General features: G+C 52.8%; 1 protein-coding gene across 2 annotated transcripts; it reads right to left on the reverse strand.

Moving 5' to 3' along the window:
- Positions 1–52: 52 nt before the first annotated feature.
- BRPF1 (bromodomain and PHD finger containing 1) lies at positions 53–15,441 on the reverse strand. Of its 2 annotated transcripts, none has more exons than XM_074283985.1 (15): positions 15,121–15,441; positions 14,378–14,484; positions 11,702–12,319; positions 8,602–9,561; positions 7,254–7,455; positions 6,837–6,968; positions 6,138–6,266; positions 4,904–5,213; positions 4,324–4,638; positions 3,620–3,904; positions 2,927–3,074; positions 2,528–2,664; positions 2,316–2,434; positions 1,691–1,845; positions 53–873 (listed from the first exon to the last, which is right to left on the reverse strand). In XM_074283985.1, the coding sequence occupies exons 3-15, from the start codon at positions 12,307–12,309 to the stop codon at positions 690–692; spliced, it is 3,684 nt and encodes a 1,227-aa protein (XP_074140086.1). In that variant the 5' UTR covers positions 12,310–12,319; positions 14,378–14,484; positions 15,121–15,441; the 3' UTR covers positions 53–689. The 2 variants fall into 2 exon arrangements, with proteins under 2 accessions (XP_074140086.1, XP_074140085.1); XM_074283984.1 differs by having other exon boundaries at positions 6,120–6,266.
- Positions 15,442–15,811: the final 370 nt, after the last annotated feature.

Consider the following 15,811-nt stretch of genomic DNA (forward strand, 5'->3'; position numbering starts at 1 on the left):
CCTCCCATCTGTTTCCTCCCCTGTGGCAGGAAGCGGGATTCCAAATAGACCGTTTATTTTCTAAGAATCAATATATTTTCTTCCTCCGAAATAAATACAAACCAATTTGCAGGGCAGGGACCCGTGGGAGAGGCGGGGAGGGGGCCAGGGACAAGCCCCAGGCTTTTTAGTGCCAAAGGATTCTGGCGCGACCCGGAAACGCAGTTACAAATGAGAATAATTTAAATTCTCCGCTAATTTACAGTATGTACAGTAGCAGAAGGGTCTTCAGGCACCCTCCGGGGACCCCCCTTTCAGGGCAGGAGAGACAGACAGACATGGGCGTGCTTCCCGCGGCAGGGCCCGCCCAAACCCGCACCCGCAGACGCCTCAAGGCCTCCTGGGCCAAGGGGTTCCCGAGCCAGCAAACCGAGGTGGCCTGGGTGACGGCGCGGTCAGGGTCCGGCCAAGGCCCGCTCTCGCTCAGACAGCGGACGCTGGGGGGAAGGGGAGGTTAAGGAGAGGAGGACTCCTTCGGGCTCCAGGCCGTCTCCCGTGGCCCGGGCCGCCGCGACCCCCTGGAATGTCCGGTACAGTCCAGCTGCACTTGGAGCGGGACCACCCCGCCCGGCTTCCCCTGAGACTGGCCCCAAGACCAGGAATGAGTCAGTGCAGAGGCTGACGGGTGCCCCCGGCGTGGCCAAGCAGCTTCAGTCACTGTCACTGGTATCGCTGCTCTGCTCCCCCTGCACCTTGCTGCGGTGCTGCAGGGCCCGGTGGTAGGCGATCTGCACTGACTTGCGGATGTTAGACTTGCGGCCTTCTAGCATCTTTTCCTTGTCTAGGTCCTGGTTCACTCCCAGAGGAACTAGCTTGGTCCTGGGGAGCCACTGCCTGTGGAGAGGGACAAAGTGAGGGCGGAAGGATCTGCGCGCGGAGCCTTTTATGAAACCACCCACTCCAAACCAGGTCTTTTCAAGTTAAGTCCGCCATCCTCTACAGATAGGGCTAAACAGCATGGGGCACCATGGGGATCGGGACCCACTGCCCTCTCCCAAGGTCTTCATCATCTCCAATGGTAATGGGGAGCATCAAGGTGCGAGAGCAGAAAGCGCTCCACAAGTTAGATCAGTGCCAGTCCCATCACTAAACTGCCAGCGACCTCCAGACAAGCCACCCCTGGGGCTTCCTAGTCTGTTATGAGATGGCTTCTGAGATCTCTTCAAAATTCACAACTATGGCTTAGAGAGCTTTGTCAGACACAAAGACTGACTTCTTGGGAGAAAAAATGTGGGGAGAGCCCTGGTTCTGGAACCATAAGGCATGGGTCCAACCCCCAGCTCTCATTTATTACTTGGATGTGTGAGCTATTTAACTTGGGTAAGCCTCAACTTGGAACTTGCCCATCTGCAAAATGACTCAGGAAGGCCAGATGGCCCGAAGCCCCTTCCACCTCTCTAATCCTGTTCGGCCTGTGCCCAGACAGTAGTCAGCAAGCACACGCTTTATTTTAGCACAATGACCAAATCTTCAGAGAACAAATGCAAGTACTGGTTTCTGGCTAGAGCTGCTGCTCTGCTTCCGTCCATCTCAGCCTTCTGTTTATCAGGCCGTCTGCTCTTGGACCCTACTTCTGAGGAACAATGAGAGCTATCCTTACAGATTGTTAATTCCCCTCCCTAGCCCGTGCCTGCCTCCCCTTTCCCCTTACCAGGTTCTCTTGTTGTCAAAGAAGAGGACGAGGTAGAGATGCTCACGAGCTTCCTGGGTCATCTGCTCCCCAAGTTTCAACACCTCCAGCGGGGGCACGGGAATGGGTACCCCGTGGTGGAACATGCCCTCCCGAGGCATCTTTGGGTCGATGATCTGACGGATTGGGGGCACAGCTTGGTTCAGTCCTCTCCCTCCCCTCAGAACCTCCTGCCTAATACTCTGGCCAGTCTAGCCACTCTTGTGTGGCCAAAGAGATTGCTGTTGATAAATGAGGGGCTACAAGGCCCCAGAGACCTTATGACCCCTGGGCCATAACTGCATTGGGTAGCCACAATGCCTGGGAGATTGAATGAGACTGTTCAGAGTACCTATGTGATACACAAGGGTGGAAATGTATACCACATCAAAACTGGGGAGACAGGTCCCTGAGCTGCACCTGTCCATCTGTCTGCCTGCCAAGAACCCCTCACGCTCACTGGACTCTCTCTGGCTCCAGTGGGGCTTCGGAAACTCTTTGTTAACCTCGAGTTTGTATTCTGGATCACTTTCCTGGCCTTGTAGCTGGGGCTGGTGTGGGGTGAGGGCAGAAGGCATGGGGCAAGGTAGGAGAAGCAGGATCCTACCAGAGCTGGGTACGAGGGGTACCCTCGGCACTTTGCCCACACCAGGTCCAAGGCATCCAGCGGGGAGTCCTCATCTTCAGATAGCCAACCAGGTCCCCGGCCCAGACTCTTCCTCACCACTGCACAGAAATGGAAGAGAAAGTTGAATCAAAGGGTACAGAGGGAAGACAGCTTCAAAACTGGGCTCCCCTGACTCTATTGGGGGTACTTACTGCTATGCCCCATGCCTCGCCCTGTGCCCACAGAGTAGGACTCATTCTCAGTGCCAGACGTATCCTCGCTGCTGTCCTCTGGAAAGGTTCCCCTGGAGAAAGAAGGCTTGCCTCGGCCTTGTTTCGAGGGAGTTGTGCTATGAGGGAATAATCAGAAACTCCAGTTAGCTTTTAAAAAAGCCAAAACCATAAAGAGTTTGAAGGAAAGGTGGTGACTAACACCTCAAGGTTCTATCCTTCAGAGAAGAAGGTCCTTTGCCTTCAAGGCTGAGAATGGCAGAGAAGTATACCCCAGGCCCTTCACCAGCCACCCTGAGAAGGCTGCTGCTCCCGTGGTTGTCCTGTAGGCCTTCTTCCTGGGACAGCTCCAACAAGAGTTCAGATGTGATGGCCAAGTACCTAGTTCGGTCCGAAGCAGCACTGCTGCTGCTACTGCTGCTGGACTCCGAGTCAGAGCTGCTCCGGGGAAGGCTGCAGTCATTTCGATAGACGAGAAAACTCTTTTTCACAGGCTGGCTCCCGCTGCTGAAGCCATTTGCTGGTAAATCTGGGTTAGAAAGAAGGAACAGGGTGATCTGTCTGGGTGGGAGGAATACCAGGATTTATTCCTGTCTCTATCCTGAATGGGAGAATACTCCCAATGCTCCACAAAAGGCTTCTGGGAAGGATTGCCACGGTCCTGCATGATCTGTACTTGTAATAACTATAGCTGGTGCTGCTCATGACAGGAACTAGGGATTAGTCCTGGAATTATCCCAAGTATTTAACTGTAATTCTAGGCCAACTTTTCAATTTTGGGGGGGCCTGAACAGGGTATGAAACATGGAGTCAGGAAGGGCTGCGTTCAAATGCCACTTTAGATACCTCTAAGAGGTTATAAGCTGTGTAACTGAGTTCAATATGCCTGTTTCCTTGCATGTAAAACAAGCATGGGGATCTTAGGGACCTCTCAAGTCCCTTCCAGTTTTCACTATGATGCTATACTCCTCACTGGACAAAGAGATGACTTGATGAGGCAGCTACCGTGAAGTTCACAGGGAAGAGCTATGCCTTTATTTATATCCACAAGGGACAACAGGAAGGCTGGCTCACCTATGGGAGGATCTTCAGTGGATTTATCACTGTCACTGTCAGAGCTTGAGCTAGGCCGAGGACTCCTCCCTCGCTTTCGCTGCCTCTGAGAGCCCATGATGGGGAGCTGGGGAGGCCCCACGGGGCTGCTGCCATGACCTGGGGCCAGCTGGTTCTCGCGATTCTTTGGGGGCCGGCCTGGCCGCTTGGGAGGGCCAGCTGTCTTCGGGTTCTTCTTTGAGAACAAGACTGAGGTCCTTCTGCCCACCTCATGGGCAGGGGTTGAGGACAAGTTAGGGCCCAGACCTAAAGCAGAGGCAGAAGGGAGAGAATATTGGGTAAGGGCTCCAGAGGGCTAGGTTCATGCTCTGACAATTTCTCAGACCAGGATTCTAAGTAAGGGCAAAGGGAATAGGTTTAAAAAAGAGGGAAATCAAGTTTCCCTTCTCCTCAGCTCCTTGTTTCAGTGCAGTGGGAAGTACCTTGCTTGCTATCACTGCCCAGTGAGTGGGGCCCTGAGGACCCCTCTTCCCTGGCAGCTACAGCTAGAGAGGCAGTTGAGAAACCCGGGCATCGGGGATGGGCACAGGAGGCCTCCATGGGAACTGGGAGGCCACAGTTGCCAGGAGGGACCAAGCCTGAATGGCCTCCCTGGAAGTGAGGACCAGCCTGTAGGGGTCCCTTCCTCAGGGCCCTGAGGCCCAGGCCCCCATGGACGCGCAGACCTTTGCCCGTCTCTTGGCTGCTGCTCTCCTCGGCCGCACTGTCCGTCTGTCCATCCTTGTCACAAGGGGTGTGAGCCTGTAGGGCACCCCGCCCTGCTGCACTGTGCCGTTCTGGCCCGTCCCGGCCAGCCTCCCTCTGGTGCGCCAATTTCCTGCGTAACGCGGTCATTTCCTTCTTGATCATCTTGGCTCGTCGGGAGCGATTGACATTTTGCTTGCTGGCATTAACCTCATCCAACTGTTCCAATAAGAGCTTCAGCTGCTCCTCCGGTGGCAGGTGTTTCTGGTTCTCCGACAGCACAAACCGTTCTTCCTCTGGAGAGGGTGGAGGGCAGGGGAGGCAAGTTGGACAGGGATGTGAAGATCAGAGCCGGGGAGAGCCCTTGAAAGCCCCAGCACCCCATGATGAAACCAAGTCCTCCCTTAGTCCCACCCAGGTGTCCTTGTCACCAAGCTGGGGAAGGCCCACTCCCTGGTGACATAAGCAATGCCAACCTAGGATCAGAGAGGGAAGGATCTAGGGAATTAATGCCCACCAAGAGAACTGGCATGTGTCTGGGAGGCCCATCACATCACCCACCATCCTCTGCATGGAGTAGGGCCTCATCCCCAGTCAGGTTGTGGGGGAAGTGCATGCCCGTCTCAAAGTCGATGCCCATCTTGTCAGCCTGCCGCCGGGCCTGCCGGAGCACAGTACCACCCTGCTCCCGCAGCCGCACTGCTGCCCGGTAAAAAATGGTGTCCTTAGCATTGTATTTGAGGCAATTGCTGACTATGAGATGGAAATCCTCCTCAAAGTCATCAAAGTTTAGGTATCGATAGGCCTCCAGGTTCTGCTTCATTGTAGAAAAGTCCATGGGCTTCTTGATGTGCTCAAGATAGTCGGGCACCTGCCAGGAAGGGACAAAGCAGGCCCTGGCTACATGGAGAGATCGCCCACTGACCTCCCTACCCACAGCCCTGCTCCAAATCCCAGGGACGAGTTCCCTCCAGATACCATAAAGGGGAATATAGAAATTCAGGGCATCAAGAACACGTGTGAGATATTCTTATAGAGAGCAGTGGATTTGGGGATCTGGAGTCTAATCCAGCGGGGCAACTGACTTCTTAGTAGGTGATCCTGAGTCAGTGAACCACTCTGGGCTTTGGGGATCTCCCATATATAAAATAGCAACAATTCCATCTGCTTGGCTTTACAAACGTGTTATAAGGGTTCAGCAAGAGATGGGGACCAGCCTCTGAAAACATCCTGCATTTGTGTATCCCTTTATAATTAGTATCATGAAACTGCTATTCTATCACAGAAAACATTTCAAGTCAGGAAATGTTGGAATCTAGCACTTTGGAGCTCTCCAACAGTCAGTGCTTCCAGAGCATTACATCCTGAGGTTAGAACCAACCCCTCCCACCTCCTCCAATCCTTTGTTTGTTGGTCAGTGCCATCCTCTAAGTGTGGCACTTCTCAAGAATGACTATTATAGTCTTTGGGGTCAAATACTTCCCCCCCTTACCCCGACTCAAGTCAACAAGCTCTGGCTATCTAAAGGATCTCCCCATTCAACAAGGTCAGATTGACCCGGGGTGGGACAAAATTTACTTTGCTGACAATGTGTGGCGGGTATGACAGGCATAAGACCTCTCCTTTCAAGAGGGGAGGGCTGCTACTCTAGCTGGCAGACTCAGTAACCAGGGTCCCACCCACTCCCAGTAAAATGACATAAGGAATCCAACTCAGCATGGAAGAACTGGGATGGGGGTAGGGGTAAGGCTGGGTGAGAGGGGGAAGGGGTTCTTACTTCGTAGATTTCTGTTACCTCAGACAGAGGGACCGGCTCGCTGAATATATTGCCTGTGTCCTTTTCTTGGAGTTGTTCTAAGGTCTTACGGAGGAGGATGAGGAAAGGGGTCAGTTGCATCTCTAAGGCTACTTGCTGGACCTTGATCTGAAACATAAGACAAGTGACGTTCAGATCACAGTCCCAGGAAATGCCCTTCCAGGAAAAAGTGTTTTAGTGATGGGCAAAGTTTGATTTATGGTCTGTTGATTCTTCTCTTCCAACTGACTCCTTTGAGCTGGCTGTGAAGAGAGAAAGAAACATACTAATCTTCTCATGCTGCTCCTCAGTCTTATTTAGATGAGGAATGGGAGTTCTCAGAGAGCAGGGGCTATTTTACTTCGCATTCCTACAAGCCTGGGAAGTGCTTGTGAACTAATGAAATCTACTTACAGGAAAATAGATTTTCTGTTATGAAATCAAATATGACAAGATAAAATTAAGTGCTAAAAGTTTATAATTTAGCACTTAGTTTTATCTTGTCATATACTGTCCCTAGTGTACTGTGTACAAGTCAAAAAGAAGGCCAAGTAGGGAAGAGCAGCAGAGACCTGACTTCCCTGCCACTGGCAGACTAAGCACTCTGAGCTTCTTTAGGTTCCATGGTTAGGGCTGCAAGTGCACCTGCCCTCTAGAATGACGGCCATGCTTCCTGCCCAGGGACAGAGTGGGAATTACCGTCTCTCTCTTGAGCTTCTCACGTTTCCGAATCAGTTCCACCAGCAGCCGGGCGCGTTCCAAATCGTGGCGCAACCGTTGCCATGACTTCAGCTGTTCTTTCAGGGCCCAATTCTTGTCCTCAGAGTCTCTCTGACGAGGAAGAAAGGAAAACAAAGCTGAAAATGGAACAGGACTGGGGGAAAGGTAGGAATAGCTATCAGTAACACAAGTGGGCAGAAGATCGCCTTTTACTCCTCAGACCTTGGCTATAAGCAAGGATCACCTGGAGCTTGGCCGCTATCCAAGTGGCTGCCATCCTCTGTATCCTAAGTGAGTGATAGGCATGAGAACACTAGTAGCCTGAATCCCAACCCTTTCCCCACCTTGTCCCATGCCCTGCTCTAATCCACCCCCCCCCCAACAAAATTATCTTACCCCAGTTCCTGGTCCCCCTGGGGGAGCTGGCCGTGGTGCCCCAACTTGATCACAATTCCTCTGGGACTGCAGGTGAGTCTGCAGGCGGCGAAGTAGGGGGACCCCATTCCTGGACTGTCGCTTTAGTGTCCAATAGCTGTGCAGCCTTTGCATAAACTGGCTCTTCCTCTGAATGGTTAAGCGATTAGTAATCTTGCTGAGCCTAAAAAGATGGGAAGGACAGAGGGAGGAGGGGGGAGCACCCTGCAGTAATTTGTACAGGCCAACTGGTATCTACCTCTCACCAGAGGCTTTGCCCTCAGCTAGTCTCTTCTCAATTTGGCTCCTGAGCCTCAGGCTAGTGTTCTTACAGGCTTCTGGGCCCGGAAGAGCCTCTGAGCAGGGCACATGGTTTCAATTATATGACCCTCCCACACTCCATCCTCTCAACATCAGGAGGGTACAGAGGTGGATGTGTCCTCCATAAGCTACATAGACTGTAGCCCTGCCCTCACTGAAGCAGAATACCAAAAGGTCTTTGGAAATCTCTCATCCAGCCGTAATCACCATGGAGACTCTGCTTAAGCTGTAGAGCAGTTTCAGCAACCCCAGACAGATGAAACCTTGACCAGCAAGGTTCTAAGACCCCAACATCCAGTTCTACAGCAAGGGCCCTTAGCTCATGATAGGGGCTGTGTGTGGTCCCTATGCCCACAGCAGTTTCCCCCACTGAACTATACCATTCAGAATAAACCTTGAAGGGTAGAAGAACAAAGAGCTGTAAGCAATAGTTAATGGGCTAAGTAGCATTCCAATGGGTAAAAAGAAGTTATAGGCCCAGTAAACAACATGGGGTGAACAGTTTAAATTCCAGAAACTCACTAACAGATCTCTTTACTGCTTTTCTCTATTTTGTACATCTACAGCCCTCTTTTTCCCTTTGTTAAAGCTTCTTTTATTTCTTCTTTTTTTCCTACTTACTCCCCATGAACTGGCCAGAACATGAAAATGTTTTTAAAATTTTTTGTGAGTAAAGCTTCACTCTCCTAAATCAGGTAACTTTTGATTTTTTTCTTGTGAGTTAGAAAATGTTCACCAATCTCTGTTCTTCATTGTGGCTCTGCCAACTCATGATGTAAAAAAATGGACCCTGGAGCCCTGCATCCTAATCCTAGCTCTATTAGTAATTAATTAGTAAGGTGGGGGCAATTTCCTTTAGCTCATTGGCCCTCAGTTCCCTTAGCTGTAAAACGGAAGGAGATACTAGATGATACATAAGGCCCCTTCCAACTCTTAATGATCTATGAACTTCTTTGCCAAAGGGGAAATCAGAGGCTCCCCATTCTTAATCATCTGGGGCCCTGCCTACCTGTGTGGTGGGATGCAGGGGACTGATACCACAGGTGCTGCTGCCCGTTTTTCTGCCAAGATCTTCCGAGCCTTCTTCATCTTTATCCTTGACTTGGCCTTTGCTTTCTTCACCTTCTCTGAACTCCAACCTTTTCCCTCTTCTTCCTCTTCCTCCTCTTCTTCTTCCCCCTCACTGTGTGATAGGGCAGGCAGGCGGCGCACAGAGCCCGGAGGTGTGTGGATATCACAGTAGGCGGTTTTACGCACACTGAAGGAGGTGCCATTGGCACCTGTTTCCCGGACTGGCTCCATCTTCATGTAGAGGCCGGCCTGCTGGGCGCAGGTCACGTGGAAGGCTGTATAGCAGTTGGCCTTGTGGCACTGAATGCAGGCCCCTGAACCCCTCTGCTTGCAGATGTAGCATGTGAGTTTCCATCGGGCAGGTGGGATGTGCTCTATGCTGTCAATGGGCTCCAGAAACACTGTGTTGGCGAAGCATACCTCAGGGATCCACAGGGCACACACTACGTGAGCCCACCGACCGTCGTCCGTCTGCTTGAAGGCCCCGCCCTTGTTCGGGCAAAGGGCACAGTCCACTGCCCGGGATGGGGACTGTAGGCAGCGGCGGCAAAGCCACTGGCCTTCGGGGATGTAGGGGACGCCATAACATTCTTGGTGAACAGCCAGGTTGCACATATCGCAGAAGAGAATCACATTGCTGTTCTGACACTCACCGTCATTACAGATGCAGCACACGGCGTCCTCATCCACCAGGGCGTTGGGGTCCCCCTTGTGGTGGCTCTCGAAATAGGACTCCTTCTCTAACCGGTCCATCAGGTACTCAAAGATCTCCTGGGGGATGGGGCTCACTCCCTCTGTCTTCCGGCGCTCATTCATGATGTCCAGCCAGATATAGTCCTCCTCATCCATGTCATACTCTACCTCCTCATCCAGCTCCTCTGCTGATTTCTCAATGTACCTGCAGGGGACATGGTGGCTCAGGTTTGGGCTTGCCCTTTTCCCATCCCTCAGAGCCTTTGGCAAGCACATAAAGGGAGGGACAAGATGCTGTGTGAGGACTCTGAGGGGTATCTCTGTAAGGGATTTGGAGACTCAGGAGAAAATCACTCTTTGCAGGTATTACTTTCTCTAAGATTTTTATCTGGGTGGGACCTTGTTAAAAATGAACATCAAAGGCTAATGTGACAAATGGAACTGAGCATATAAACTAGAAATGTTGCAAAGAAAAACAATCAACAAACCTCAAATACCTACTATGTGCAATCCATCATGTAAGACTCTGGAGGAGCTACAAATACAAAGACATGATCCCTTCTAAGGAGATTACAATGGAATAGATGATTTCATAAAGGAATTACACAGGAAGTAAACAGTCAGAAGCAGGAGGAAAGTACAGAAGATGTACTGCTGCCTGGTCCCTGTCACTGAGAAGTAGAAGGAGCTTGAGAGTTGACTGTATAGAACTCTGGGCTATTGTTTGCTATCAAATGGCCCCAGCCACTTGGCAACCTGTTTCCTCCTTGAGTCACCATGTAACTCCAGGGAAATGAAAAAAGCCAGGTTCCTCCAGCAGCCCTTGGAAACTGCCCTGAATCAGCAGGCCCTACCGAGGGTTCTAGGGGTACTGCAGGCCTCCAAGGGTTTCCCAGACTTCTCACATGAACCCCAGAGTCAAATTTTCTGTTTTAGTGATCATACGAGTCCTAACATAGCCCAGCAGCCACTCAGGGAAATAGCATGTACAGCACAACAGAACCTGAGGGCAAATTTCACCTCTGCTGCTTGCTAGTTGTGTGGCCTTAATTCTCTGGCTCTCAGTTTCCCTGTCTGTCAAATGAGGTGGTTTGCCTAGATGACTTCTGAAGTCCCTTCCAGGTAGAGACATGGTCCTATGAATCAAGGTTGTTGTAGGAGGGTAAGAAGGTATTTAGAGAGTGGGAGAGAAGCAAAGGATCTGACCCATGGGCATCATTTCCACCTGTACTTTCTTTTCTCTCACTGTTTGAGCTTCATTCCCCGAAGGCTCTAGAAAGGACCGTAGAGTTTAGTCTGAGTGAATGAGCTGCCCTTGATGGCTAAGGACCCCAGCTTTCTATACAAAGTCCTGGGGTGTAACTTTCCGCCCAAACAGATCAGGTTGCTTTTGGGCTGGGCCCCCAATTACAGGGAGGAGATAGAGAAACCAACTAGGCAGGAGGCCCATAAGGGGCAAAGGAGGTCAGAGAAAAGGGAGAGATGGCAGGTATACAAAGGGAAGAAACCAGGATGGGCAAAAAGAATATTGAAGAATTGGCTTAAAAACTGCACGGGGAATAAGGCTTGGAATGGCATGAGCTGAGGCAGAAGGACCTACACCAAAGCTCATAGTGATCTATTCCCTTTTATCTGTTCTGTTCCTTAAACCAACCAACCATCCATTCATCCATGTAAACATCCATCTGACTGTCCATCCATCCATCCATTCATCCCTCTAGCTCTTTCATGCCTGAACTGTGTGGTTGCAAACCAGTCTTCTCTCTGACTCAGTTTTTTATCTAAAGAAGGTGGGACTTTGTCTACAGCCCTCCCCTGATGCTTCATCAAGGTACAGACGTGATCCTGGACTCTTGAAAACTGAAGCAGGAAGCCACAAGCCACAGCAGGTCGTCCCAACCAGGACCTCCTGGACTGACCTGGTCACAGGCCATACAGAGAAGCCCCACCCAGTCTGGAAAGGCTCTTGCCCAGGGCAGCACTCCAGTCCTTCCATCTAGAAATTCACAGAAGGGTCAAGTTTCGCATCAGCGGAGGGAACCTCCCCCAAGCACGAAATCATAGAAGTCTCAAGTGCTGAGGACGGACGGGGATGCCACTACTGGTATCACCTACCTGACAGGGTGGTTGTGAGGAGGGCACCTTGTGAGCTTTGGGGCGCTAGAGAATTGTGAGGTGCTCAGATGACTTGTAGCATCCCATACAAGGTAGTGGGGGGGAGGACAAAGAAGGCATGATCCCTGCCTGGGCTCCCAGCCCTTCTAGGCCCTGCTCCCGTGTGGCTGGTCCTCAGGTCGGGGTCAGTGGTATGCTGGAGGAGGGGGCAAGGGCAGGACTGGCCTTACCGGTAGTAAGAGGTAGGGCGAGGTGGGGCGTCAGGAGTATCCTGCTCCAGCTCCCGGTACACCACCTCGGGCAGCTTTGGGGCAGCGTTGGCTGAGGCATTGTGGTGGTGGTGGTGGTGGTGGTGGTTAGAGTCCTTGCGCTTGTCCTTGCTCTTGTGCTTGCTGGCTTTGGGCGTGGCGGCCGGGGTCTCCGTGTTCTCTTTGTTGCTGCCGTTTTCCGGGTTCTCCTCCAGGGCCTCCTCGTCCTCAGACACAACGTCCAGGTTGTCAAAGATGCTTATTCGATGGACTCGGCCATGCAGGTCCACCTCTACCATGCGCTGGGCCTGGGCATAGGTCATCACCTCGCGGCTGGGGGACTGGGACACTTCAGAAGGGTTGGGGGACTGCTTGTTGGCTGAGCGGGACTGGCGCCCCTTCTTCTTGTGCTTTCGAAGGGGAGTCTGCTGAGGTGGAGGTGGGCTGTCGTGGTCATAGTGGTACAGGTGGTACTCAATGCCGCTGTAACTTTTATAGATCTTGCGGCAGGTCTCTATGGGACACTCGTAGGGGGGCTTTGTGGCCCGTAGGTTGTGGCAGAAAGTCTTCACATCAAAATCCACCCCCATTCTGTCACATCTGGAATGCAGACAGACAGCTGTGAGAAGCTGAGATGGGAGGCCTGACAACCACAGTCCTGCTACAAGAGGCTCCCAAAACCTCTGTGCACAGGCTGCTCAAAGGAAACAAGGGCCCCGTCTCATTCAGCCAGAACAGGGCCAGCATGAGCGCCCTGCTCTCTGCCCGGCTGCTGCCCCCTTCTTCCTACCAGGGGCAGAGCAACCAGAAACCCTTTCCCTCCCCTCCAAGCTGTAGGCTACTTGCCTACAAGCAAATAGGTTTACTTCCTCTGCTTCTGGCCTCCACCAGTGTCAGGGTCTCCCGATTCACTGGAATTGGTAGGTAAACCATACTGGTTCTAAGTTGTTCATCCCATCCACTCATCATCAGGATATGGGAAAGGTTCTCATTGGGGAATATCTTACCCCGTCTTCCCACGAGTATACCCTCCTCTTCCCCTGCCACCGCTTGTCTATGAACAACAATTCCACTGCTGCTACTAAAAAGGATGTGACAATCTACTGCCCATGGATCCATTCCCACCTACACTTAGACCCTTCCTGGGCCACCACTGTTTTATCTCCTTATTAGAATGTAAGCTCCTGGAGGGCAGGAAGTGTCTCACTTTGGTATCTGTATCCCTGGCACCTGGAATAATGCTTTGACATAAATGTTTGGCTGACTGATTGAGGCCTGACCCCTGGCCTTCCCACAGAGGTACAGTCTTTAACTCTTCCTTTTAGGATACCAGATATGGGGTCCATGAAAGATTACAGAATGAGAGAGCTCAATGCCAATAAATCTCATCATGGTGTATCATCATGCAGGTGATCTCTACCTATGTTAATCTATGTATTCTTCCCCCTAAACATTTCATCGAAAGGCAGGCCATTGCTTACTTGAGCCCTACTTGGACATTACATTAACACGAGACCTTAATTCCCAGGGTCCACTTAAGGGAAACCAGCTTTATAGCTTGGATTCTCAACTACAACCCCTTCCTAATCCCTACCAAGAGCAGCATGCCATCAGACACTCTATTAGTAAATCACGTTCCCTATGAGACATAAGTTAGTATATCAGCCATGTCTGTTTTTTCACATAGGAAAGTTGAAGCCCAGAAAAAGGCTGGCTCAGAGCTGCTGAATAAGTAACAAGTCTAGAATGACTAGCTCCTGGGTTAAATCCCAGGTGGATATGGGAGCAGGAGCTGCTAAATCTCAGCGTGGTATTTAGCACAGTTCTTGGCATACAGTAGACATTTAATAAATGTTTTCTGAATTGGATTGGTAGCCACTGACCATATTCCCTGTTCTGACATGGATCTCTAATCAGCCACTAGGAACTTTTGAGTAGAGACTCCAGTAATGTCCAAAAGGCTTGAGAACCAGAGCACTTTATAGCCAAGAAGAACGAAGGAGTTTGTGTTTTATATCTGAGCTCTTTAACCTCTCAGTCTCTATGGAGACTGTTGCCATTGAAAACAACTGAGTCCTCAGGCCCTCAGAGATACCTCTGGGCTGGATCCTTAGGGACAGGAAGCAGCAGGAAGCACTAACTCTTGGCAACCTGGGCCTAAAGATGGTCCAGACTCCTCCCCAGTGTTGCCTTTTCTCAGGCTCTGTTGATGGGGGATCAGAAGTCATATGGGTCAGACCCTTAAGGAAAAAGTTACTGGAAACTCTTGTATTTGTTGAGGAGTTCAGAAATAGGGGCATTGCTCTTGGCAAACCTGGGCCAGAAAATCAGAAGAAGCTATGTGAGGGAAGAGCTTCGAAGGCAGAGCTTCTAACCTTTTTTGTCAGGGGCCCCTTTTGGCAGTCTGGTGACACATATGGCCCCCTTCTCGGAGTGACGTTTTTAAACGTGGGGAAAAAATTACATAGGCTAATAAAGGCAATCAAGGGAGCTGAAATACAGTTAAAACATAAAAAAGTTCACAATCCCCTGCTATGGCAACATCATTTTGACCACATGCTGAACAATAAAGAAATTTAAGACTGACTTCCCGAGTCTCTCTCTTTTGAGGGAAAACCAACCACCAACATCCCCAAAGTCCCCCAGCCCAACCCTTACCCTTTCTACAATAGGCTGTACTCCTCCCTGTAGCTTTCCCGCCTCTGCTCTGGCTGGACCAGCCTGTTCTCTGCTCCTGTGGCTGTCACACTGGGCCCCAGTTATGGCTTGATGGGGGTAGTGACGGGACAGAGTGTATTAATGGGGTGGGGGTGGGGAAAAGAGAACAAAAAGCAAATCAGTAGATTTTAAAGCCTGAAAAATGAATGGGGGCCTGGGAGCGTGACAGCTGCCTTCCAGGGGCCGAAATAAGTGGGGAGGGACATACCCAGCGGCTGGCCAGCCAAGGCTGGATTCGAGGACCCTCTTATTCCCCTCAAAATGCCAGGCTGGGGGCGGCTGGGCCGAGCGCTCCCCGCTCCCGCTCCCGCTCCCCTCCCGCGGTCCAGAAAATCGCCCGCAGTTTTCCCTTTATCCAAGTGTAACAAGTTAAACAACAACAATTCCCAGCTGCCATTGGCTCACGCCCCCGAAGGATACTTTGTAGCAAGGGGGCATCTTGGCTGGGTTGGCCGAGCCGGGGCTGAGCTCCTGGGCACTCTTCCGGAGCCCCAGGGCAGGGAAGGTTTGCGAGGGGCTTTCGGACAGCCGGGTCGGGCGGAGAAGGGGGTCCCGGACAACCGGACCGGACGGGAGGGGGGGCTTCTTAAAGGGCCAGGCGGTTGGCGTGGAAACGGCCCGCGGGCAGTGCCCCGGCCCCAGCCGCCCCCGGGGGTCCCCCCCTCGGGCGGGCGCGTACTCACCGGCCGCCGCCAGTGCGGGCTCATAGCCGGCGTCCGGGCGGGGCCCCCGGGCCGGGGAAGGCAGCAGGACCGGGCAGGCTGCCGGAGGCGCGCAGCAGCCTCCGCCGAGCCCGGCCGGGCGTCCGGCCGCCCTGGCCCCGCTCGTCCTCAGGCTGCTCACTGCCTCCCGGGCGGGCCGGGCTGGGCTCGGGCCGCGCCGCCGCCGGCGGAACAATAGAGGCTCCTGGGAGGGGGAGGGAGGGCGCGGAACAGAGGGGGGGGAAGGGAAGGAAGGACTGGGGTAGAGAAGGGCGCGGAGGAGGAGGCGGGGGAGGGGGCGGCGGCGCCGGCGGCGGCGGCTGGGGGCAGCGGCGGCGGCGGCGGTGGTGGCGGCGGCGGCGGTAGCGGCGGCGGCGGCGGCGGCAGCGCAGGGTAAATGCGAGGCCGCGGCCGCCCCGAGTCGCACTTTCGACACGACTCCTTAGACACCCCCAGTCGGTCCCACGTGGGGCCAGGCCAGAGCCCGCTGGAGCGGCCGCCGCAGTCCGCTTCCAGCGCCGCCGCGGGGGTGGGGCGGGGGGCGGAGATGGGGCCGCTCCGCCGGGACGGGGGAGGGGGTGGGGTGGATGCCTCGGGCCGTTTGCTGCGAATCTGCCGAAGCGAATGAGGAGCGCGAGCCCGGAGAACCCCCCCTCCCTCCGTCCCAGCCCGC

This window comes from Sminthopsis crassicaudata, chromosome 1 (assembly GCF_048593235.1).
Source record: "Sminthopsis crassicaudata isolate SCR6 chromosome 1, ASM4859323v1, whole genome shotgun sequence".
Classification (NCBI taxonomy): domain Eukaryota; kingdom Metazoa; phylum Chordata; class Mammalia; order Dasyuromorphia; family Dasyuridae; genus Sminthopsis; species Sminthopsis crassicaudata.